General features: G+C 41.5%; 1 protein-coding gene across 4 annotated transcripts in view; it reads right to left on the bottom strand.

Moving 5' to 3' along the window:
* RIPOR2 (RHO family interacting cell polarization regulator 2) overlaps nucleotides 1–25,366 on the bottom strand; it is a 206,568-nt gene that overhangs the window by 95,214 nt on the left and 85,988 nt on the right. The window contains exon 1 of one of the 4 annotated variants that reach the window (XM_061147491.1): nucleotides 12,426–12,644. The exons of 1 other annotated variant lie outside the window; for it this stretch is intronic. In XM_061147491.1, the coding sequence (XP_061003474.1) occupies nucleotides 12,426–12,630 (205 nt within the window). In that variant the 5' untranslated portion in view covers nucleotides 12,631–12,644. Of the gene's footprint in view, nucleotides 1–12,425; nucleotides 12,645–25,366 lie in introns of those variants that run through there. 2 more of the 4 variants (XM_061147488.1, XM_061147492.1) reach the window with 2 other exon arrangements.

The following is a 25,366-nucleotide window of genomic DNA, read 5'->3' as shown; positions in this document are numbered from 1 at the left end:
TATCTGCTGATGGACACTTGTGTTGTTCTACCTTTCGACTATTGTGGATAATGCTATGAACATGTATGTACAACTATCTCTTCAAGACCTTGCTTTCAGTTCTTTTGGGTACAAGGCCAGAGGTGGAATTGCTAGATCATATATTAACTCTACTTGTAATTTTTTGAGGAATTGCACCTGCTTTCCATAGTGGCTGCACCATTTTACAGTCTCATGGACAGTGCATAATCACTCCCGAACTCTTTTTAATATACTTTTCCCCTCCAGCAAGTTAGAATTGCTCAGAGATGTCTAATAGTGCTGAACATTCCAGCTCCTCTCAATGCTTAGCAACTAGGAGCCAAGTGGCCCTACCAAACGTGCAAGGGTGTGTGGGGTGGTGTTTTTCACCCTCTCCTTCATGCCTGTTTTGAAAAGGCTTCCTTGTCCTTGAATTAACATGCAGGCTGTGTGGACACCGGCGGGTCTGTGTTACAGAAGAGGGCAGCGGGCAAGAGCCAGCACTGTTTTGAGGATGATCAAAGTTCTGCTAATCCCGTGTAATCTCCTAATGTAAAGGGGATTGTATTTCCAATTTGTGGTTTCTTTGAATGATGCCCCAGGGTCTGGCACTATCACTCCTTGATGAATTGGGAGACTTGGGGTGACGAGTGTGGAAAAGCCAAGAAGATGGCATTGAGTCATGCTCGTGCATCAATCATCTCTGACAAGGAGGTCCAAGGATTTCAGATCTCAGGGACAAAGAACCCAAAGAGTCAGACGAAGAGGAGAGTGCCTTGAAGTGATGCAGCAGTGTAAGTGGGAGGGGCCCTGGACACCTCCTGACTGTTGCCTTCTTTCGCCTAACTTATCCACGGGCTGGGAGAATAGTGCCTTAGTCCTCCTCTGTCTCTCTCCTTACCTGATGGATGCTCCTGTCTCTACCCTCTCCCACACAGCATGTTCTGTGTTTGGTTTTGTCTCAAGCTATCAATTTTTCATCATCCTACCAGTTGATGTTATGGAGCAATGTAATTTGAGGGACATGTGTTCTCATAAAAAGAATATTTAAGAGGGAACAAATCTCCTCTTAAAAGGGATTTAAAAATGATAGGACTCTCTCAGCAGACATGAAAAGGGGAAGAGCTGGTGGGAGAGATGGTTAAGAAACTCTCAATGACCTTAAGAGGCAAAATGATGGAACCTGATGACCTAAACCAGAGGTCAGCAGGCTTTTTCTGTAAAGAGTCAGAAAGTAAATCTTTTAGGCTTTGGGAGCCAAGAGGTAAAAAAATGAGGAAATTGTTTACTTACATATAACAAGAGAGGAAACAAAATCTCACATTTTATATGGGCAAAATTCAAAATATAATAATTGGGCACTTTTTTATGGTAATATCAGTCCACTAAGCGACTTCCCTGGTGGCTCAGATGGTAAAGAATCTGCCTGCAATGCAGGAGACCCAGGTTCTATCCCTGGGTCAGGATGATTCCCTGGAGAAGGGAATGGCAATCCACTCCAACATTCTTGTCTGGAAAATTCCATGGACAGAGGAGCCTGGGGGCTACAGTCCATGGGGTCACAAAGAGTCAGTCATGACTGAGTAACTAACACACACACACAGTCTACTAAGGAGAAGAATGGAATTCTTTTTCTTTGTGATAATATCTTGCTTAACTGTAGTTGAAGGTCAATGTTCCTGATCATCAAATTGATTTCAAATGCTCGTCTGTAAAAACCACTGCCATCTTGCAGGCTGGGCAGAAACAGGCAGAGGGCTGTGTCTGGCCTACAGGCCATGGTTTGCCAACCCCTGCTCAGGTCAAAGGGTGGGTAATAAGCTACTGACTTGCTATGTGCAGTTTTCAACGTTTCCCAGTAGCTTATAAAGGCATAAACGTCTGCCTTTGGGTGTATCATTAATATTAGGAAGACAAGCAGGGCTTTTCCTGTCTTCTGCACTGTAGTTCATAACATAAACGACAAGATATGTTGCCTTTTCTCAGACAGAAGACAATACTTCTGAGCCACCAGCGGTTGTCTTTCCAGGAGTGGGGAGGATCTGGGTTGACCACTTTTCAATCTGCCTTCCTACAGGTGGGGCCATTTGCAGCCTGACCAGTCCTGTCCCCTTGTCCTAACTCTTTTTGAGTGGTACTCAATAAAGATTTGGTGATTAATTCACAGTGGGTAGGTCCTATTGATGTATTTCCTATTCCATGAAGTATAATTATTAATATTAAACATTGAACTAATGTTTGTCTTCTGTAAACACATGGGCTTCCCAGGTGGTTCAGTGGTAAAGAATTCATCTGCCAGTACAGGAGACACAGGAGACATGAGTTCAATTCCTGGATCAGGAAGTTCCCCTGGAGGAGGAAATGGCAAGCCACTCCAGTATTCTTGCCTGGAAAATCCTATGGATAGAAGGAGCCTGGTGGGCTACAGTCCATGGGGTCGCAAAAAATCGGACACGACTGAGCATGCACTTAATTTATACGCAAACAGATGACTATGCTTTTCTCCAGGAGGTTTTACCATTGAAAAATATCTTTAAACAGCAATGGAAGTAAAAACAATGCAAAACATCACTAGAGGAAATGTGTAGAGGCTTTGTTTAGAATCTTAATTACCATCCTAAAACGCTCTTAACATATACATAATGCAAGTTTCAATAAGCATTATCTTTAAATTAGAAATGGTTTAACAAATATAGAAAGCCCAACCTTTATCAAGTTACTTTTTAAAAAGTACTCTGTAAAGTGGTGATGGGGAGGCAGTAACTGGGGTATGTTTACTGCAGATAAATATTTACCCTGGAGAAAGGGCCTGTGTATTGTAAAGATAATATTGACGATATGATTCTTCACCTCCTGCATTCCTGACTGAGGCAAAGGGGACTCTTTCCACAAGAAAACTGCCATAGCTTATTTTAAAACTCTAAGAATTTTTAGAGGGAGACCAGATTGGTTAGTCACCACCCCCCAAAAAAAGGTAGGAAATCATGTACTTATTGTGGTGAAGGGGTTATTCTGAGCCCTGCCTTGGTCACATGGTGGAGGTCAGAGAGCAAGCAGTCAGGCTTGTTAATTCATGAGCCAGAGGCACCTCTCTATTCCCAGGGAAGCATTTGTCGTGAGCAGTCTCCATAGCTCTGCTCTCGTCAGCTTGTGTCTTTGCTGATCATAGGCCAAGAGTAGAAGAGGGAAATCGTATAGACTTGGGAGACTGGGACAGCTGAGAAAATCACAATGAAAAACTAACTGACATTAAGTTAGTAATGTAACTAACCAGTAAACCCTTACTGGTTTCCCATGATCTCAGACATTATCTCCATTAACATTAAGCGATTTGGGGGGCAGGTGACCACCATCTCCCATCATCATCATCACTATAATGATCATCATCTCCAAGTGGAAGAAGGGAAGTGAAACCTCTGAGGGGTTAGGTGACTTGCCTAAAGTCAAACTGCTATTACGTTGACTTACGTCTTTTGAGTACAGATATTTGGTTCTTTCAGCCTTGCTACCTTCCCTCAGTTTGGAAATCTGAGTGGTTAAAAAAAAAAAAATCAAGGATTTATAAACATGGGTAGCTCTAGAATTTTTGTGTGTGAAGTACTCAGTACAGCCCTGTGTCCAGAAAAGGGGTCTGTCCTTCTGTGGAAACTGTGTGCTGAGCAAGCATATGGTTTTTTACTCAGATTGTAGAGTGCAGATTATTCAAAATAGCAATGTTTTCTGAAAAAGTTTTGTATCTTGCTTTATATTAAGACTCTAAATTATCATTTATTTTTTAGTCTTTAGAGATGCTACTGGAGATTAATAGGGGGCTGAGAAATGTCTCTTCTTGATAACCTTTGGCATGTAAACCAGAAGTTGAAGGGAAAGAAGTTGTTTTTCATAATATTTCAGTCCATATAATTTATCTCAAAGTGGTGAAAGGTGCCTTCTACAAATTGTATCTGCGTATTTGATTCTTTGACACACTTTTCTTCACACGCCATTCTATCAGTTCACTGTGCTGTTATAAATAGCAAAGAAAATCCCACCATAGAACATGCTTTCATATGTACTCCCTCTCAGAGTTTCCCGAATGCTAATTTAGAGGGAAAAAAAGTTATCTTCAACTGCTCAGCCAGCTGACTCAATCTGTGCTCTGAAAGTCAAATTATTTTCTTCCTGTTTCTCAGCTCATTATTTCTTACACTGAATGGACAATTTAGAATGACGTCAGGAGGCAGAAGAGACCAGCTGGTGTCCTCCTGTTGATGTTTGAGTTGTATAGTGTAAATATTTAAACTTTTAACCAAGGATCCAAAGACTAAGAAGCAAAGATCTGCAGTGAAAAGAGGGTACCACAACTTCGTCACTTTCCAGAAAGCAGGAACTTGTTCTTTCTTCTCTTTATTTTATTTAGAAATAATTATTTCACAGGGTTAAGCTTCCTAATACAGCAGAAGATCTTTTTCTCTGTTTACCAGGTTATCTATTAATGACAATTTTTACAAAGCTTGACTCAGTGTTTTCTTTTTCCCTCAGTTGGAACTGGTTCAAAATTGGGAAAGGACTATGTCAAGGCTGTCTATTGTCACCCCGTCTATTTAACTTATATGCAGAGTACATCATGCGAAATTTAGGGCTGGATGAATCACAAGCTGGAATCAAGATTGTTGGGGGAAATATCAACAACCTCAGATAGGCAGATGACACTACCCTTATGACAGAAAAAAGAGGAAATAAAGAGCCTCTTGATAAGAGTGAAAGAGGAGAGTCAAAAAGCTGGCTTAAAACTTAACATTCAGAAAACTAGGATCATAGCATCCAATCCCATTCACTTCATGGCAAATAGATGGGGAAACAATGGAAACAGTGACAGATTTTATTTTCTTGGGCTCCAAAATCACTACAGATGGTGACTGCAGCTACAAAATTAAAAAACTCTTGCTCCTTGGAAGAATACCTATGACAAACCTAGACAGCATATTACTTTGCTGCCAAAGGTCAATATAGTCAAAGTTAGATGGTTGGATGGCATCACTGACTCAATGGACATGAGTTTGAGTAAGCTCTGGGAGATGGTAAAGGACAGGGAAGCTTGGCGTGCTATAGCCCATGGGGTCACAAAGAGTTGGACACAACTGAGTAACTAAACAACAACAAATGGTTTTTCTAGTAATCCTGTACAGATGTGAGACCATAAAGAAGGATGAGTGCCAAAGAATTGATGCTTTTGAATTGTGACGCTGGAGAGGACTCTTGAGAGCACCTTGGACAATAAGGAGATCAAACCAGTTAATCCTAAAGGAAATCAATCCTGAATATTCATTGGAAGGGCTGATGCTGAAGCTGAAACTCCAATACTTTGGCTACCTCATGCGAAGAGCTGACTCATTGGAAAAGACCCTCATGCTGGGAAAGATTGAGGGCATGAGGAGAAGCGGGTGACAGAGGATGAGATGGTTGGATGGCATCAGCGACTTGATGGACATGAGTTTGAGCAAGCTCTGGGAGTTGGTGATGGACAGGGAAGCCTGGTGTGCTGCAGTTCATGGGGTTGCAAAGAGTCTGATACAACTTAGCAAATGAACAACAGTTGGGAAAACAGACAAGTCACCCTGCCAAAAGTTCAAATTTTCCTTACTTTTACAGTTTAACACCTAAAATTTTTACTTTTTATCCATAATTAATCTTAAATGTCTTCTGCCTGAAGCCTCTGTTTAGCAAGTTAAGGCATGAAAAGCGTAAGCTATGGAAAGTCCACAGTGAAAGAATGACAATAGTATAAATAATTATCATGAATTTGCCTTCTGGAGTGAAACTGGCGATTATACCTGCTTTGTGATCATTATCCCAGCATATATGTAAAAATTTATGTAAAAAAAAATATTTCTCTTAAAAATATCTAAAAGTGATCAAGTAAATTGTTCTGTTTTTCTTGAAGGGAAATTCTTGCTAAATGACGAGATAGGCTTTGTGTACACAGCACAAAGAGAGGTGGTTTTTCAGTGGTTTGTCTATCAACTGGGATCGAACACTTCAGATTCTTGCCAAATCCCTTCACTATGGATTGTACACATGTGGCGGAATCATGATCCTTCTAGTCAGTCAGGCACATCCACATTTCAGCTCCCCAGAAACCAACCTCCAACTCCAATTCAGCCTGGAACATTCTGTCAAGGAAGTACATGCATGTTCAATACCCTGCTAGCCCCTGCAGTAGGGTATTTTCATTTTCTTCTTTCTATTTTTGCTTGCTGGGACCAGTCACTATTATTTTTCCTTCTTCCCTGTCTTTCAGGTACTTGAAATAGTCATTTCAACTTGACTCAACTAATACCTTTTCAGCCTTTAAAATCTCTTCTAAAACCAACTGAATTGCAAACATTTTCATTCAATGTCACCACTGTTTGGTAAACAATTCATAGACAAAATTGAGCTATCTAAAAATAAATGAGAAGTGGAATAAGCTGATACTTGCTAAGCAAAGGAAAACACGTGAGGCATAGGTAACTGGATATATCACATCTCTTTGTAAAAAATATGTTGACTTCAGGAGTGAAGTAATTCTTATCAAGAAGCAAGGGCAATTCTCCCAATTTATTTCACTGCTTTGGTCATAACAACTAACATTTCTTTTTTCTTTTTTAACTGTTTTTCCCCACACAAACAAAAATATATTTGTATTTCAACTCAAGTCCTATAGGAGGTATACTCAAGGCTATCTCATGCAGTTCCTGAAAAGACTTTCCTGGCTGCTCATAAAATTATTAAATGAGCATTTTAAATACTTTATTTGTGACACTGGGCCCCTTTTTGGCTTTGGCCTGATCTAAGTAGGTCACCCAGAGGTCACTAGCGGCCATAAATCAAGGGGTGGACTGGTGGCTAAGACAGCCTGCATAGCTTTCGTGCAAAGTGCTATTTTAGTTTGTGCCCCTGAAATGACACCATCTCTTTGGCACCAGCCAAAGCAAGCTTCCTAGACATCTCTGGGAAGGGAATGTTTTGTAGTAATCCAAGGCATAGGTCACACAGGCATGAATTATTGTGGGGAGGTCTGTGTCTGCTCCTGCCTCTGTGACAAATAAAGTAGGGAAAACGACTTCCAACTGAAGCATTTCTCCAGGAGTCCCAGAATGGAAATTGATCCAAGTGATCTAGCAAACTGCAAAAGCAAAGAGTGATCAACTTTTTTCAACCCAAGAAACTATGGAAGCCTCTTCCTGCTCCTTCTTCAATCCCTTGCTTGGGTTTCATTTGAGAACCCCAGATATGAATATTTTTGAAAAAGAACTAACATAGCCAAATTACAATTATAACTATGAAATGTGGCATAATCAAACAAAAAAGTCTAACTCTGTTTAGCCAAGGCACATACATTTTATGTTCTCTTTCTCAACACTTTTCCCATAGATGATTTGACTAAACCAGCCTGAACTTTCAGAATCTATTGGTTTTGTACATAAACTTAATTTAGTCTCTTCTTCGTTCCTTCCTTCCTCCTTCCTTTTCTTCTTTCAATTTTGGAAAGGGAAAATGTAATTCAGTAAACAATATAAAAACTTGCCAGATTACAACAGGTTGCATAACTGTTAACCTATTAAAAAAAAATCTACCTTGGCTTCATAAGCAATTTACAAAGAAAGACAAAGTGGGCATCTATTCTACTTACAATTCTCTTTTTGACAAACTTTTTGCAATTTTCTTGCTCTCTATGAGCTGAAGTTACTTTTGAAAGGGAAAAATAAAATGCTGGCTAATTGGCTTGGGGAAAGGAGACAGCTTTGGTTCAAAACTGTGTAGCATTTTTTTCCCAAGCATCTCTTGATCTATTTAAGACCGACAATCACCTATCAGTCAAGTGGACTCCCTTCTGCCAGTTTATCTCCATCTGGGAGCATTCTCCTTTGGGGAGTTTGAAACAACCTCCCTAGATACTGTAATCCTATGCTGTACTTCATTGGACCAGAACATTTGAAGGTCTGGCAAACACATTGCAGGCTCCAATGGTCTTTCCAGAAGCAAGACCCTAACAGGCATGTAAGTGTCCAGGAAATATATAAGTCTGAGAAATACTTTGTGCAGATGACTGTGAACTGGTGGTGGTCTTATTATTCTCATCACTGCACTTGACAACAGAGAGAAGCAAACAAAGGCAGGGAAAGCTTGTGGTTCTAAGGAAAGAAGAACTGCAGCTTTGACTTCTGCCCAGGAGTAATTTTGGCTGCTGAGCTACTGGTAGACCACCACCTGAGGCAATGTTTCTTCGCATACATGAATCCTGTTCTGTTCTTGAAAGCTGGCCAAGGGCCTCCACTGTGCACGACACTTGTTTTTTCTATTATTATTATCACCATCATAATTGTTACAGTTATCATTACTATTATTATCCATCCAGTTCTTTCTACTAACATACACCAGACTGCCTGTCAAGAAGGGACAGTAACAAAACAAATGAAAGCCCTTTAATTTGATATGTTTGAAACGATAATGAGAAAGGAGCTCTCTAATTCCAATTATTGGCTTTTCAATAGCACGGTAATCAAATCAATCATTCTCCCAGCAAAGAATACAGTCTACCTGATAGGAACCATTTTCCAGATAGCATGATGATGTTTGGAAAGCCAACCTGTGTGTGAGTGTGTGTGTGTGTGTGTGTGTGCAACAGAGAGAGAGAAAGAGGGAAGGAGAGAGAGAAACAAATACTGAGGTTTCTAGTGGGTAGGTGGGTGATTGCTGCTCCTCTCTCTAATTAATCTTATGCAGCTCTCTCCTAGAACAAGAGCCAAGTTACACACCAATGCTTCTTAATTCCATGAACTTTAACATTTTCTTTAATCACAGAAAACAATAGGTGAAGCAAACAGGATTTCAGAAAAGCAGTTAAAAACATATTGTGAGCACAACTCATGTTTCTTCTTTCCAGATCTTTCTGTGGTCCATTTAAATGAATTATATATACTTTCAACCAAATGGACCAAAATCCTAAATTTGTGTTTCTTTAGGAGGAAAGGGTCCTTTAAAAGTGTATCCATTACCAGGAAATACAGTTGCCTTAGTAACAAGCTCCTAGGCCTCTTCCTTCCTTTACGTTAGAGGAAACTCATTGGACCAAAAGCTTTCTGCTTTCTTAGGCATGTTTAAGTGAGCTAAAAGCATGGAGGAAACCTCCAGGCAGCTTGAATTCCTCTAGGTAGATGCCACTGTGCAGAAAAGATGACATAACAGAATGCTGCAGCTTTTCAAATAAGATCTGAGAGAATATGTAATCAACCCTCTTACTGTAGGTGAAAAACGAGGCTCAACAAGGTTAAGTGACTTGCCTAAGCTCCTACATCTGCAAAACAGCAGGGGCAGGACTACAATCCAGGCTCCCAACCACTTGTCCAGTGGTGCTTCCACCCTATCATAACTCTGAAAAGAAAGTGAAAGTGAAGTCGCTCAGTCATGTCCGACCCTTTGCGACCCCGTGGACTGTAGCCTACCAGGCTCCTCTGTCCATGGGATTTTCCAGGCAAGAATACTGGAGTGGGTTGCCATTTCCTTCTCCAGGGGATCTTCCCAACCCAGGGATTGAAGCCGGTCTCCCGCATTGTAGGCAGATGCTTTACCGTCTGAGGCACCAGGGAAGTCATAACTCTGAAAAGTGGTTTATAAACCAATTTTTCTGTAATAAGTCCTATTTTGAATATACTTGGAGAAGGGAATGGCAACCCACTCCAGTATTCTTGCCTGGGGAATTCCATGGACAGAGGAACCTGAAGGGCTAATCAGACACTAGACTAACCAGACATGAGAACAAAATTCTGTACAGAATTCCTTTTATACATCGCTTTCTGACCTATTCTAGGAACCCCTTTTTGTGAATACAGAGTAGGAATTAGTGTTAATTGAGTGCTTATCATGTTTGAGGCACTGTTCTAAGCACCCTCTTAAATATTAATAATATTTAATCCATATACCACCCTAGGAAGTTTGTAGTCCATTTTACAGTGAGTAAACTGAGACACAGAGAGGTGGAGTAGCCAGCTTAAAATCACACAGTAAAGTAAGTGGCAAAGCTCAGGCAGTGTATTCTGGAGACGAAGCTCTGGACTAATATCCTGCAGGGAGCTTACTCAAAATGAAGGAACTACGCAGACAAGCTTTCAATGAATAGGCAATATGATCCATGACTCCAAAAGCTGAATAAAAATACACTAGATACTGGAATTGTAAGGATTCTCTAATCTGCATAGATTAAGTTAAATGAAAAAATCAGTCTGGAAAAGTATAAAGTATATCACCTATGAAGCACCATACAAATATTATGAATCTATTATGAAGGTAATCTGCACAACCCAATAGGTATTATTGTTCTATTTCCCCACTGAGGAAACAAGAGGTTTAGTTTAGCAATTACCTTGTTTAAATCACATAGGTAATAAGAAGCAAAATGAGAATTTGAATCGGAATCTTGTCTGACTCCCAACTTGACTCTTTACTGTGCCTGTTGAGGTTAAAATTATCACCTTGATAATTATGACTGCTCGGGAGAAAAATCTTACAGGCTCCTCAATTCCTGCTTTGTTAAGGTCTTAATTTTCAGAGTGCTCACATGCTCAGTTGTGTCTGACTCTTTGTGACTCCATGGACTATAGCCTGCCGGCTCCTCTGTTCATGGAATTTTTCAGGCAAAAATATTGGAATTGGTTGTCATTTCCTACTCCAGGGCTTCCCAACTCAAGGATCGAACCTGTGTCTCTTGCCTCTCCTATACTGGTAGGCAGATTCTTTACCACTGTGCCACCTGGGAAGTCCTTCAGAGAGGGGCCACTTAATCTATCAGTTTAGTTCAGTCACTCAGTCGTGTCTGACTCTTTGCGACTCCAGGGACTGCAGCATGCCAGGCTTCCCTGTCCATCACTAACTCCCGGAGCTTACTCCAGGACTAAGCTCATGTCCATTGAGTTGGTGATGACATCCAACCATTTCATCCTCTGTCGTCTGTTTCTCCTCCCGCTTTCAATCTTTCCCAGCATCAGGGTCTTTTCTTTTCTTTTTTTTTTTTTATCAGGGTCTTTTCAAATGAGTCAGTTCATTGCATCAGGTGGCCAAAGTAATTTATAGTGCAGTGGTTGCATCTGTCTATAGGTGGCGCTCTTTAGCACTGTAGCCATTGGTAAAAGAAAAATCCCTTTGAGGCAAAGGAGAAATTGTGGCCTGGTGTTTTGAAGGTTGGGTAGATAACTACCAAATTGTCCCATTTAGGCTTATCTTCCTAGTTGTAAACATGCTCTAATTCCTGAAGGGAGTGAATATCTAAGTATGTATACACAGAGAAAACATCTGTAAGTAGAAGTGAAAGCTGAGGAATGAAGCCTAAGAGCAAGCTACAAGTCAGAGTGGCTCTACCTGGCATCCAAGTAAAGCAACAGTCCGAGAATGTGGCAAACAGCAAGGAAGTTCAGGGAGATGTTCTTTAAGCTGTCTTAAACTGTGATTTAAAAAAAAACACAAAACCAATTATGGTTTTAAATATTTCTGATGCTACAACAAAGTAATGTGAAGACAGACATCAATAATGGTTGCATTCTAGATGATTAGATTACTATGCTATACTCTTTCATTTGTCTTCAATAACTTGGGTAACTGCAAAAACTTTTACCAGAGCTCCTTTAAAAAATTACTTGATAGGGTAATACCAGATATGGTTCTTGTGAATAAAAATGAATTTATGAGGTCCCCGAATCCAGATAACCATCAATTTTGACAGTTCCAAATTCTTGAAAAGCTCTTGCCTGCAAGCCCAATCTCATAAACAGCATTTGAACAAGGAATCTGTAGATTACAAGGTTAGCCATTTCAATTTGCAACCTTTATTGTCAAATTCCACCACACAGGTCTACCTGGGGAAACCCAGGCAGTGCAGTGGATGTCAGAAGCTAGTGAGGCTGCCACCTCCCAGCCTAGGAGAGGAAAAGGGAGAGGCAACCGAGAGAGCTGGGGTGCCAGGATGCCAGGAGGAGTGAGAGAGGGAAAGATCCAAAGGCAGAGAGAGAAGAGAGGGGGCCACGGGCAGTGCAGAGCAAAGCAGCATGGCACCGTGGAGGACGTTCCCTGGTCCAGGAGTCCAGCCTCTCCTGCTCTGTGCTGAGCAGGGAGACAGACTTCCTTCCCTGAAGGTGTTAGACAAGAGAGCACAGAAGAGGGACGAGGGGAATAGCAGTACTATTTTCTACCCTAAACTGAACCTTTCGCCATGACTTTAAAAAAAAAAATGCATCTGGAGGACCCATTGAATTCCCTTGTCCCCAGTTTTCCGCTGCACTCCTGGGGTGTCATCCCATCCGGGATGCTGTCAAAGTCCTCCAGTTCCTTACCCAAGTCGGTTCAAAGTTTCCAACAGTGTCAGAGCTAAGCAAAGTCGATCAGAAAGGCTCCTGCCAGAAAGACATGTTTACCTTCACCAAAAACATCATCCTCTTCGTCCATCAGCAGCTCCTCGGGGTCCAGGTACTGCATCTTGGAGACAGCGGTCAGCGTGTGCAGCCGGCGCGCAGCCCCGGCAGCCACACTGGCCCCGAGGCGGTTTCCCTTCCCCAGGTTGCCTAAGCGCCCCAAGAGGGCAGCTTCCGCCTCAGCCCTTGAGAAAGCAGCTTCATTCATATGAACAGGCTTCGAGAACCTTTTGAAGAGTGCATTCCAGGTGGGGTGATTTTCACCACTGACAAGAAAGAATTTTCTCTCTCTTTTTTTGTTGGAAGTGGGCTGCAGATCCGGTTGAAGCTGAACACAGATAACACTTCAAGTCTGAGGGCAATTAATTCTATTTTCTAGCAAACACTTTCATATTTTCTTAAAGAGGAAGGTAGGCTTTTAACTTTCCAACTTGTGAATTTGAACACAATGGGTAGTGTTGAAAGAGAGGGGGTTCACATTTCTCCTCTTTCAGTTTTGCTTCAGTGACAATTTATCTGGAAGGACAGCAAGCCTCTCTGTTAGACCCAGGCAGGCGTTTGGAGGGACACAGATTTTCTTTTACTCAGTAATAGTTGCATTTTTCTTTTTTGTAACAAACCCTTTGCATTTGAGGCTTAGAAACTTTCCAAAACTTACACCAAATTTAATGCACATGTAGACTCTTATTGACTCAGTTCATCTTTGGTCAATAAATAGGTAAACCGTTTGGATCCAAAAACTTCCATTTAATAATACTGACTCAGTCTGATACTTCAGACTTACCACTAAAGCAGAAAGTAGAAAATGTAACTCAGAAGGCAGTTCCTCCCAGAAAGAGGAGTAACCACTGAGTCACGTGAGTACCAGTGGTTGGCATCACCATATGGAAACACCCAAAGTGAGCTAAATTCTATACTGCTGTTCAAACACAAATCTGAGCGAACTGCATCTTCACTAGAGCTTTCTCAGCCCTCTCCCCTCAGGTGTCAGAAGCTCGGAAAATGCAAATAGAGACAATGGTGGGGAGTTATTGGCCCAACATATTTATTTCTGGCAATTCTGTTTACTGAGTAGGGTTTTAAAAATATGTATATATATATTAACAGACTGTTTTCTAGAGCAGTTTCAGGTTCATAGCAAAATTGAGAGGAAGTAATAACAATTTCCCATAATCCCCTGCTTCCCCCATACATAGCCCCCCTCATTATCAAACCCCACCCCACCTCCACCGCTCCCCATCTCCCCCTCCCTCCCAGAGTGGTATGTTTGTTACAACTGATGAACCGACACTGACACATCATTATCATCCAGAGTCCAAGCTTTACAAGAGCCCAAGGTTTATTCTTGGTGTTGTATACACTATGAGCTTGGACAAATATATAATGATATGTATCCACCATTATAGTCTCACACAAAGTAGCTTTTCTGCCCTAAAAATCCTCTTGCTTTGCCTATTTATCCCTCCTTACCACAATCCCTTGCAACCACTGATCTTTTTACTGTCTCCATAGTTCTGCCTGTTCCAGAATGTCACAGCTGGAATCATACAAAATGTAGACTTTTCAAATTGGCTTCTTTCACCTCTTTGCTGTTGTTCAGTCACTAAGTCGTGTCTGACTCTTTGCGACCCTGTGAACTGCAGCACAACAGGCTTCCCTGTCCTACACTATGTCCCTGAGTCTGCTCAAACTCATGTCCATTGAGTCACTGATGCCATCCAACCATCTCATTCTCTGATGCCCCCTTCTCATCTTGCCCTCAATCTTTCCCAGCATCAGGGTCTTGTCCAATGAGTCTGCTCTTCACATCAGGTGGCCAAAGTATTAGAGCTTCAGCATCAGTCCTTCCAATGAATATTCAGGATTGATTTCCTTTAGGATTGACTGGTTTGATCTCCTTGCTGTCTAAGGGACTCTCAAGAGTCTTCTCCAGCACCACAATATGAAAGCATCAATTCTTTGGCACTCAGCCTTCTTTATGGTCCAACTCTCACATCTGTACAGGACTACTGGAAAAACCATAGCTTTGACTATATGGACCTTTGTTAGCAAAGTGATATCTCTGCTTTTTAATATGCTGTCTATGTTTGTCATAGTAGTATGCATTAAGTTTCCTCTTTGTCTTTTCATGGCTTGATAGCTCCTTTCTTCTTGAAAGTGAAAGTGAAAGTCACTCAGTCTTGTCCAACTCTTTGTGACCCCATGGACTATACAGTCCATGGAATTCTCCAGGCCAGAATACTAGAGTAGGTATCTCCAGGGGATTTTCCTAACCCAGGGATTAAACCCAGGTCTCCAGCATTACAGGTGGATTCTTTATCAGCTGAGCCACCAGGGAAGCCCAAGAATACTAGAGTGGGTAGCCTATCCCTTCTCCAGTGGATCTTCTTGACTCAGGAATCAAACTGGAGTCTCCTGCATTGCAGGTAGATTCTTTACCAGCAGAGCTACTAGGGAATCCCTCCTTTCTTAAGACTGAATAATATTCCATTGTTGATGTAACATAGCTTATTTATCTATTCACCTACAGAAGGATACCTTGGTTGCTTCCAAGTTTGGGCAATTATGAACAAAGCCGATATAATATCTATGTGCAGGTTTTTGTGTGGACATAAATTTTCAACTCCTTTAAGTGCATAAAAAGGAGTGGGATTACTTATTGTATGGTAAAAGTGGCTTCCCAGGTGGTGTTAGTGGTAAAGAACCCGCCTGCCTATGCAGGAGACATAAGAGACGTGACTTTGATACCCAGGTGAGGAAGATCCCTTGGAGAAGGAAATGGCAACCCACTCCAGTACTCTTGCCTGGAGGATCCCACGGACTGAGGAGCCTGGCAGGCTCTGTAGGGGTGCAAAGAGTCAGACACAACTTAGCATAGCATAGCACTATGGTAAAAGTAGTTAAGTTTTGTATGAAACTGCCAATTGTCTTCCAAAGTGGCTGTACCATTTTGGATCCCCATCATGAAAGAGTTGCTAAAGAAAGTTCCCATTGCTGCATATCCTTTGAGCACCAGCAGTGGGCTTCCCCCCATGCTGGCTGCCATAGGGTTTTCAAAGAGAGTATGTAGCCTGGGGCCTGTAGGAACCCCTAACTGAGCTCAACCAGGGCTGGGACCATCCTTGGGGCAAGTTTGGAAACAGTGTTTTGGGATGCACAACGACTAGGGGTATGGCTGATATTTAATGTCTTGGTAACCTTTCTGCAATGCATGGGATAGTGGCTTGAGAGGAAGGACTGTCCAGCCCTAAATGCCAATAGTGCCCCTCCCACCTTGAGAAATACCCTGAGAGGCAGATAGCTGGAGCTGAAGTCTTTCTCTAGATCACCTCTGCTCCCTTTCTTTCTAACCCTTCCACCACATCCCCCACCCCAATTCCCATTCAAATGACTTTTCTGATCAAGGATTGTGATTAATTACCTAAATTACATTAATGGGCTTTAATTGGAAGATGGTGCAGTCACTATGGAATACAGTATGGGGGTTCCTCAAAAAATTAAAAAATAGAATTACCATATGATTCAGCAAGCCCAATCCTGGGCATACACCACTGCCCACCCCCCCCTCTCCAAATTTGAAAGCAAGATCTTGAATTGATGCTTGTGTTGCCATGTTCATTGCAGCACTATTCACAATAGCCAAGATATGAAAGTAATCTAAATATCCATTAATGGATGAATGGATTATGAAAATGTGGCATATACATACAATGGAATATTATTCACCCTTAAAAAAGAAGGAAATCCTGTTATAGGCTATAAAATGAATGAACCTTGAGGACATTTTGCTAAATGAAATAAGCCAATCACAAAAATACCAGTACTGTATGGTTCCCCTTATTCAATGTACCTAAAGGAGTCAAATTCATAGAACAGCAAGCAAAATGGTAGTTGCCAGGGGCTGGGGTGAGAGGAAAATGGGAAGTTGTTCAATGGATGTAGTTTCAGTCATGCAAGATGAAAAAGTGCTAGAGATCTGTTGCACAATGGTGTGCATATTGTGGACTTAAAATGTGGACTTAAAAACTGTTAAGAGGGTAAACTTATGTCATGTGTGTTTTTTCTTAACTATATCCAAAAAAAATGGTCCCAAATGTAGGAAATCTGCATGTAAACCAGGGCTCCATTTATTGTGGCTGGGATGAGAGGACAGGTTTGTTTTGATGATCACTACATTTCTCACCCGTTGTCCTATGTCCTTTAATCTGCACAACCTCACAAGGTGGATGCTATTTTCTCATTTTACAGATGAAGCAATCTGCTTCATCTATAAGCTTAGGAAAGCTTAAATAACTTTCCTAAGAGCACATAGCTAAGCGAGTGGCAGACTGGACTAACTCTAAAGCTCATTCCACTGCCTCTCATCTAAACAGCTTTATGGAGTGACTGACAATGATCTGGGTCACCAAGGCATCCGTGTGGCTCTTGGGGATCTGCATCACCTTCATTTTCTCCCACCTCAGAACCACCAGGTTACCATAGCAACCCTGGGGTCCCCAGCCATTCTACTTCAGCAAGTTGAGCATAATCTCTCTAAGCCTATCTCCTCATCTTCAGATGGAGAAAATAATATTCCTTGTTATGGGTTTAACCGTGTCCTCCCTTCCCACCCACAACCAATATCCATATGTTGAAGTTCTTAACCCCAGTACCTCAGAATGTGACCTCATTTCAAAATAGGATAATTGCAGATGTAATTGGTGAAAATGAGGTCATACTTGAACTGGATGGCCCCCCTAAAAATCCAACTGTTCTTATAAAAAGGGGGGATTTGGACACAGACAAGCACACAGAGAGACCATGTGAAGGTGAAGGCAGAGAGCTAGAAGTCAAGGAATGCCAGAGACTGCCAGCAAACCACCAGGAGCTATGGAACAGGCTCTCCCTACCCCCCTCAGAAGGAAGCAGCCCTGATGACACCTTGATCTCAGACTTCTAGCCTCCAAAGCTATGAAACAATAAATTTCAGTTATGTAAGGCACCCAGCTTGGGGTGCTTTGTCATGGCAGCCCTAGCAAGCTAACACACTTCCTCATTTGGCTTGTTTTGAGGATTACATGGTGGTAATTTTGAGAATTACATGAGGGTAATTCATGTAAAGAAACTGTCATAACACATGGCACACCACACATACCCAGTTGTAATTATCCACCTTAAATCTCTCACAGGGCAGCTTAGGGCCGTTCCTCTGGCTGAGGCCTCAGTGGGGATGGAAAGTGAGGAGCCACCATGTTCGGTACAAAATCTCAACAGCCCTTTGGACAGTCTCCTCAATCTTTTATTCTCCAGTTCAGACATTTGAAAAAGACAGCTAACAATCTCAAAGAACAAGCCACAGATGCCACTGAGAATGCCTTGAGAGCACTGTGTTAGAACATGCTCCTTGTTCCCAAAGTTCATGCTTACCTTAGAGAGAGAAGGTGTATATGCATAATGTGTTGGCTAAGGAGGAAAATAAATGAATGGCCTACAGATGCATGCAGCCATACAAATCCATTTCAAAAACATCATGTTGACTAAGAAAGCCTCATAAAAATATAAATATGAATCTACTTATATAAATGACAAAAATGGCAAAATGAAAAAAATATATAATAGCTAAACTGACAAAAAACAGATTAACAGGAGAAGAGGCATACAGATTTTATTAATATTTGTATAATGCCTGGAGGATTCATAAGAAAAAACTTAAAATCCCAAAGAAGTGGTTAGATTTGGGGGCTATATACTATTTTAACAAAGAGTGATAAGTTGTGGAGAAGCAACTAGAAGAAGGAAGACCAGACAAAGGAAGGCAAGGAGGTTGGAGCTCCTAGGGGAGGTGAACTGTGAGAAAGAGACTAGGAAATGTATGGTAGATATGTGTGTGTGCATGCTTAGTCGCTCAGTTGTGTCCAACTCTTTACACCCCTTTGGACTATAGCCCACCAGGCTCCTCTGTCTATAGGATTTCTCAGGCAAGAGCACCAGGGTGGGTTGCTATTTCCCCCTCCAGGGGAATCTTTCCTACCCAGAGATCGAACTGGTATCTCCCGTGTCTCCTGCATTGCAGGCAGATTCTTTACCCGTGGACTGCTTAATAAGATATGCTATGCAGGCTCATCTCATCTCTGGTGATAAAAGTGACCTTCAGTTAATGAAAAGTCATTTTCTTTTTCCTGCTATAGAAGAGGGGAACACCTTTACAAAGGGAAAGTTATGCCCTGTTTTTAGGCAGAATGGGAGAAAGCTCTGCTTTCTGTGTCTACTATTTCTGAATTGCCTTCAGCTAAAAATATTTTTTTTTGAGGGTTTCCCAGGTGGTGTTGGGGCTTCCTTGGCGGCTCAGATGGTAGAGAATCGGCCTACAATGCAGGACACCTGGGTTTGATCTCTGAGTTGGAAAGATCCCCTGGAGGATGGCATGGCAACCCAGTCCAGTATTCTTGCCTGGAGAATCCCATGGACAGAGGAGCCTGGCGGGCTACAGTCCATAGAGTCACAAAGAGTCGGACATTACTAAAGCGACTTAACACATACACATGCGGAAATAATCCTCATGCCAATGTGGCATATTTTGGAGCAACATATTCTGATCCCCTTCAAGTCCATCCTGGAAAAAAAGACTGAGGCTCGGGAAACTCAGTGTTCAGGGCTGGTCAGTTTACTGAGGTGTAGGTTATAGAGAGTGGCTTTGACTAAACAGTGAGAAGTGAGTCTGGAACAACCGCCAAATGACCTTGCATTTCAGTGACTGAGGCAAACAGCTCTGATAATTGGATTTGAGGAAGAGAACGAAAGTGAGGATGAAGCTTACTTTCATAGTGTGAATCCTGTGAGCCAACTATTTTAATCAAGTCTGATGTGTGACAGCCTGGGCTCAGTTTAACAACAGAACTCGGAGCATTGGCAAAGCTTTTATACTCTGAGCAATTCTTATCTACCTTGTGCTGTACTAGGTATGCAAATATCAAGGTCTTGTCCTTGCTTTGAGACACTCTACTTGCCCATTCCTGTGTTCATTCATTTACTCCTTCATTCATTATTTCATTCATCCATTTATCTATTTGAAAAATTGATAATGAACATCTACTATATTTTAGGCACAGTGGGAAACATTCAAGTAAATGCATAAATGATTATGTGTGTGTTGTGCTGAACATGTGAAAATCAACATGGTATAAGATATTGTTTTGTAGTATAAGAATTTAAGTTATAACGATCGGCTATTTACTAAACATTTCTGCCTGATTTGCTGTTTTAGAACAAAATGACCATATGTGAAGTGCTTAAAGGAGGAAGTCACACTGATGGGAAAATGTCATCATGCAATGTGGGCTTTCATTTCAATACAGGATGAGCTTCATAATCTTCTCTCTGTACCCATTTCTGGAGAATTTCCACTCCTCCAGAAAGTATTTCTAAATACCTAATTTTCAGGTACAAAAACTTCAGAGCAGGGAGGAATCTGAAATAATTAGGTGTCTTAGAAACAGAAAGGAGAACAAAGTAAGAGAGAGGAATTGAAACTGTGAGGAGAGTTTGGAATCAAGAAAGAAAAAGCAGGTGAAAGAAACCACAGAGCCAGAAATAATCTTCTCTTTGGGTAATTTTGTAAAAATGCGCATAAAATGTGCCTAACTGCAGGATGCCATGGACAAGGAGCTGGGACTAAAGAAACATGATTTTAATGACAGTCCTATTTTCAAGTTGCAAAAGAGTATACCCACCTCGTTGGATGACATTCCTCCCAGAGGCTTCAAAGTCTTCCTGTTCACCTTTCCCAGTTTTAGGGGTATCTCTCAACTGTCCATCCTAAAGGAGATCAGTCCTGGGTGTTCATTGGAAGGACTGATGCTAAAGCTGAAACTCCAATACTTTGGCCACGTGATGTGAAGAGTTGACTCACTGGAAAAGACCCTGATGCTGGGAGGGATTGGGGGCAGGAGGAGAAGGGGACGACAGAGGATGAGATGGCTGGATGGCATCACCGACTCGATGGGCATGAGTTTAAGTAAACTCCGGGAGTTGGTGATGGACAGGGAGGCCTGGCGTGCTGCGATTCATGGGGTCACAAAGAGTCAGACACGACTGAGAGACTGAACTGAACTGAACTCAGCTGTAGGAGCCACACTCAAGGTTGCTTACTACAGGTGCTGGGAAAGCCTGAAGGACAGGCTGAATGAAATTCTGGATGGATCTGCCTTCCCCAGCTCTGATGTAGCCTTGAAAACCAAGAGCCTACCATACAGTGAAAACCAGTAGACTGGCAGTCACTGGAGTAGTTAGGGAATGGGCTTTGAGCTTCTTTAAAGCCCCTTCACAGAAAATTGTCATGATTTGACCTGTCTGTTGGGTCCCTGGAAGACCCCATTTACAAGACTGTCTTTAATTAATTTGAGTCAGAGTTGCCCAGAGTGAACAGCCTCTTTCCTGGGTCTGTTTGTTGAAAACAATTAGAGACAACTGGGGAATAATTAAGCAGCCCAGGGTGGTGGAAAGAACTGTGGGAAAACAGTAGGTGAACCAAAATCTTAAGGGAAAAAAAAAAGCTGAGGAAAGAAATGGCTATAGGGGACTTGAAAAGCTCTGACGTATTCCTGGGAATCCAGAAGCCCAAATATATGTAGGGCTCAATACATGACCAGACTGTGCACATGCTCAGAAAAGACCTCCAAAGGCCATAAACAGTCACCCCTGTCTTATCGTGAGGCTCTGAAGAAGCAGGAAGGAAATGTTAAGGCAAAGTTACAAGGTGCCTAGATGAGAGTTTGAGAGTATGTCCCAGCTTACACACAGAGTCACCTGGCAAAAGCTAAGACTTAATTGGTTTCAAGCATCTAAAAAAATCTCTGTCCAACATTAGCTGACTGCTAAGTAACCAAGCAGAGATTTCAGTGGCTACAAATAACAAAGAATACAGACTTTACAGAACTAGTTCAGAAAAGCCATTAAACAACAATAAAACCCTTAGGGGACTTCCCTGGTGGCTAAGAATCTGCTCTCCTAATGAAGAAAGCCCAGGTCCAAGCCCTGGTCAGGGAACTAGAACCCACATACTGCAACTAAGACCTGATGCAGCCAAATGCATTAAAAAAAAAAAAAAAAAAACCCTAGGGAAGGGGGAGAATCTGATTTCCAGAGTTCCCATATAATATTAATTAAATTGTCCAGTTTTCAATAAAAAATCGAGACATGCAAAGAAATAAGAAATTATGAGCCATCCACATAAAACAAAACAAAACCTATCAACAGAAACTTACTAATACTAGGTATTAGACTTACTAGGACAAAGACTTTAAATCATCTATTCAAAATGCATTTAAAGAACTAAAGGAAATTAAACATGGGAAGAAAGTCTCACAATGGAAAATATCAACAAGAAGATAGAGATTATCTGAAGAAAACAAAAACATTAACTCAAAAAACATATATGTACCTGCATGTTCATTGCTGTGCTATTTATAATAGTCGAGATATGGGAACAACTTTAATGCCCATCAGTGGACAAATGGATAAAGAACATGTGGTTTACATACACAATGGAATACTACTCATCCATAAAAAGAATGAAATCTTGTCATTTTCAAGAACATGGATGAGCCTAAAGAGTGTATTATATTAAGTGAAACAAGTCAAGCAGAGAAAGACAGATACTGTATGATTTCACTTAAATGAAATCTAAATTTCACTTATATGGAATCTAAAGAACAAAACAAATGAACAAACAAAATAAAACAGAAACAAACTTATAGATACAGGGAACAAACTAGTGATTGCCAGAGGTGGGCAGCTGGAGTGGGGGGAATGGGCAAAATAGGTGAAGGGGATTAAGAGGCACACACTTCCAGTTATAAGAATAAATAAGTCATGGGGATGTAATATACAGAATAGGAAATACACTCAGTAATATCATAATAACTTAAAATGGTGACAGATGATAACTAGATTTATTGTGGTGATTATCTCATAATGTATATAAATGTCAACTATGTTATATACCTGAAATTAACACAACATCGTATATCAATTGTTCCTCAATAAAAAAGAAAATATGTGTACACATAGTTTTTCTAACAGAGAAATGTGATAGAATGGTCAGAAAAGAATTTCAAGTATAAAAATAATTACATTTTTAAGAAGGGAAATTGTCCCAAACTTGGGCTGAAGTAGAACTTTGTTGTGTGGTAGGAACAGCAGCCAGAGAAGACAATGGCACCCCACTCCAGTACTCTTGCCTGGAAAATCCCATGGACGGAGGAGCCTGGTAGGCTGCAGTCCCTGGGGTCGCAAAGAGTCAGACATGACTGAGCGACTTCACTTTCACTTTTCACTTTTATGCATTGGAGAAGGAAATGGCAACCCACTCCAGTGTTCTTGCCTGGAGAATCCCAGGGATGGGGTCGCACAGAGTCGGACACGACTGAAGTGACTTAGCAGTAGCATATAAATGACATCATTTCTAACTTTTAAAACTAATAACATCCTTTAGATATATGAAGGTATACAGTTTTCTGAAATGTACTTTGGGTTTTCTAGACAGTTAAAGATGCTGGTGCATGTCCTGCCATGAGTAGAGCAGGCGTTGAGGACCCAGGAAAGCTATGGAATCTGGAGCGTATGGTGTCTGGCATCTGCAGAGGGAGGGCCCGGGAGCTCCATTCATTTGCATGTACTGTTTTTGTGGGCTATGACCCATTCAGCATCTCCTGATTGGTTTCTTTTTAGCCTCAGAATTTCTTCTCCCCTGGGATAGCAACAAAAGTAAGGAGCTGAAATTTGGGACTTGCTATATTCTGATTTTGGCCAAATGTGTTTGAAAACTCTTCCCAATGTGGCTTCCCTTTAATAGATATGTCTCCATGACCCCTGATTACACAGAGGACAGAAAAACAATCTGGGGAAAGAGTTCTTTCAAAAACCACACTGAAGGAAGGAAGGAAGGAAGAGGAAAGAAAAGGAAAGCATGACGCTAAGGGAAGAATATTTTTCTTTGGGGAGGAAAGCACCTCCAGATTGTATCCTTTTTTTTTTTTTTTTTTAAAAAAGGTTTTTTTTTTTTCTGTGGGAGGATATCCAAAACACTCCTTGATTTGAAATGTCAGCCTTCCTGAATTTCAGAAATCTGGCTCTGGGTGCTCTATGAACACTGCAGGGCAGAAGCAGGCCCTGGATAAGCCCTCGGCACACTGAAACTGATTGCCAGGTTCCTGACTCACCTTAGATGAGCTTCAGACCTGCTTTGGAAGCCACCCAGAAAGACCTGAATGAATTGAACCATTTGGATGGAGAAAACAGAGAATCATGGACGGAAAAAAAATCACTCCTCCTCCTTTGTTTCCTAGCAGGCTCCTTCCTCCTTTAGAGTTCTGTTTTGAAGTGTAAATCACAAGAGGGTCAGTGAAAACAACGCCTGGTAAACGGAAAGACAATGCAATGCCGACTGTCTACTGAATGAGAATGCAGTCCTGCACAGGAGGGACAACATTCCCTTTTTCTAACTCGTTTTCATTGACTAGGCTAAAGCCTTTGACTGTGTGGATCACAACAAACTGTGGAAGATTCTTAAAGAGATGGGAATACCAGACCACCTTACGTGCCTCCTGAGAAAACTGCATGCAGGTTAAGAAGCAACAGAACTGGACAGGGAACAACTGACTGGTTCCAAATTGGGAAAGGAGTATGTCAAGGCTGTACATTGTCACCCTGCTTATTTAACTTATATGCAGAGTACATCATGACAAACGCTGGGCTGGATGAAGCACAAGCTGGAATCAAGATTGCCAGGAGAAATATCAATAACTTCAGATATGCAGATGACACCATCCTAATGGCAGAAATCGAAGAGGAACTAAAGAGCCTCTTGGTGAAGGTGAAAAAGGAGAGGGAAAAAGCTGGCTTAAAACTCAACATTCAAAAAACTAAGATCATGGCATCTGGTCCCATTACTTCATGGCAAATAGATGGGGAAAACAATGGAAACTGTGACAGACTTTATTTTCTTGGGCTCCAAAATCACTGCAGATGGTGACTGCAGCCACAAAATATAAAGACACTTGCTCCTTGGAAGAAAAGCAATGAAAAACCTAGACACTGTATTAAAAAGCAGAGACATCACTTTGCTGATAAAGGTCCGTATAATCAAAGCCATGGTTTTTCTAGTAGTCATGTACAGATGTAAGAGTTGGACCATAAAGAAGGCTGAGCTTTGAAGAATTGATGTTTTTGAACTGTGGTGTTGGAGAAGACTCTTGAGAGTCCCTTGGACAGCAAGGAGATCAAACCAGTCAATCCTAAAGGAAATCAATCCTGAATATACATTGGAAGGACCGATGTTGAAGCTGAAGCTCCAATAATTTGGCCACCTGATGAGAACAGCCAACGCACTGGAAAAGACCCTGATGCTGGGAAAGACTGAAGGCAGGAGGAGAAGGAGATGACAGAGGATGAGATGATAGGACGGCATCACCGACTCAATGGACATGAGTTTGAGCAAGTTCCAGGAGATGGTGAAGGACAGGGAAGCCTGGTGTGCTGCAGGCCGTGGGGTCGCCAAGAGTTGGACACAACCAAGCAACTGAACAATAACAACAACAAACTCTTTTTCCAACGTCCCCAATCTATCAACTTGACAGTGGTTTCAAAGCTTTTCCCTCTAAAGAAGTGGGGTAGCGTCAGCTGCTTCCCTCCCTGAAAACAGTGTGCCCAAAACATACCACTGAGTTGGTAGAGAAAGAGGGTGATCCAATGCTGGTTCTTTATAGTTCACTGAGTCGCTTTAAACTTCAGTTGAAAAAATGGGGCTACAATTTTGTCTCTTGCCTCTAACTAAAAGAAAAAGCTAGCTGAAAGAGAAGGAGAAGATGGAGAGAGAGAGGAAGAGGGAGGATGAGAGGGAGGAAGATGAGGAAGGAAGAGAAGAAAGAGAGAGAAAAGATAAAAGGAAGAGAAGAGGTGGGGGAGGA

Source organism: Dama dama, chromosome 7 (assembly GCF_033118175.1).
Source record: "Dama dama isolate Ldn47 chromosome 7, ASM3311817v1, whole genome shotgun sequence".
NCBI lineage: Eukaryota > Metazoa > Chordata > Mammalia > Artiodactyla > Cervidae > Dama > Dama dama.
This window is presented reverse-complemented; position numbering and strand designations above follow the sequence as displayed.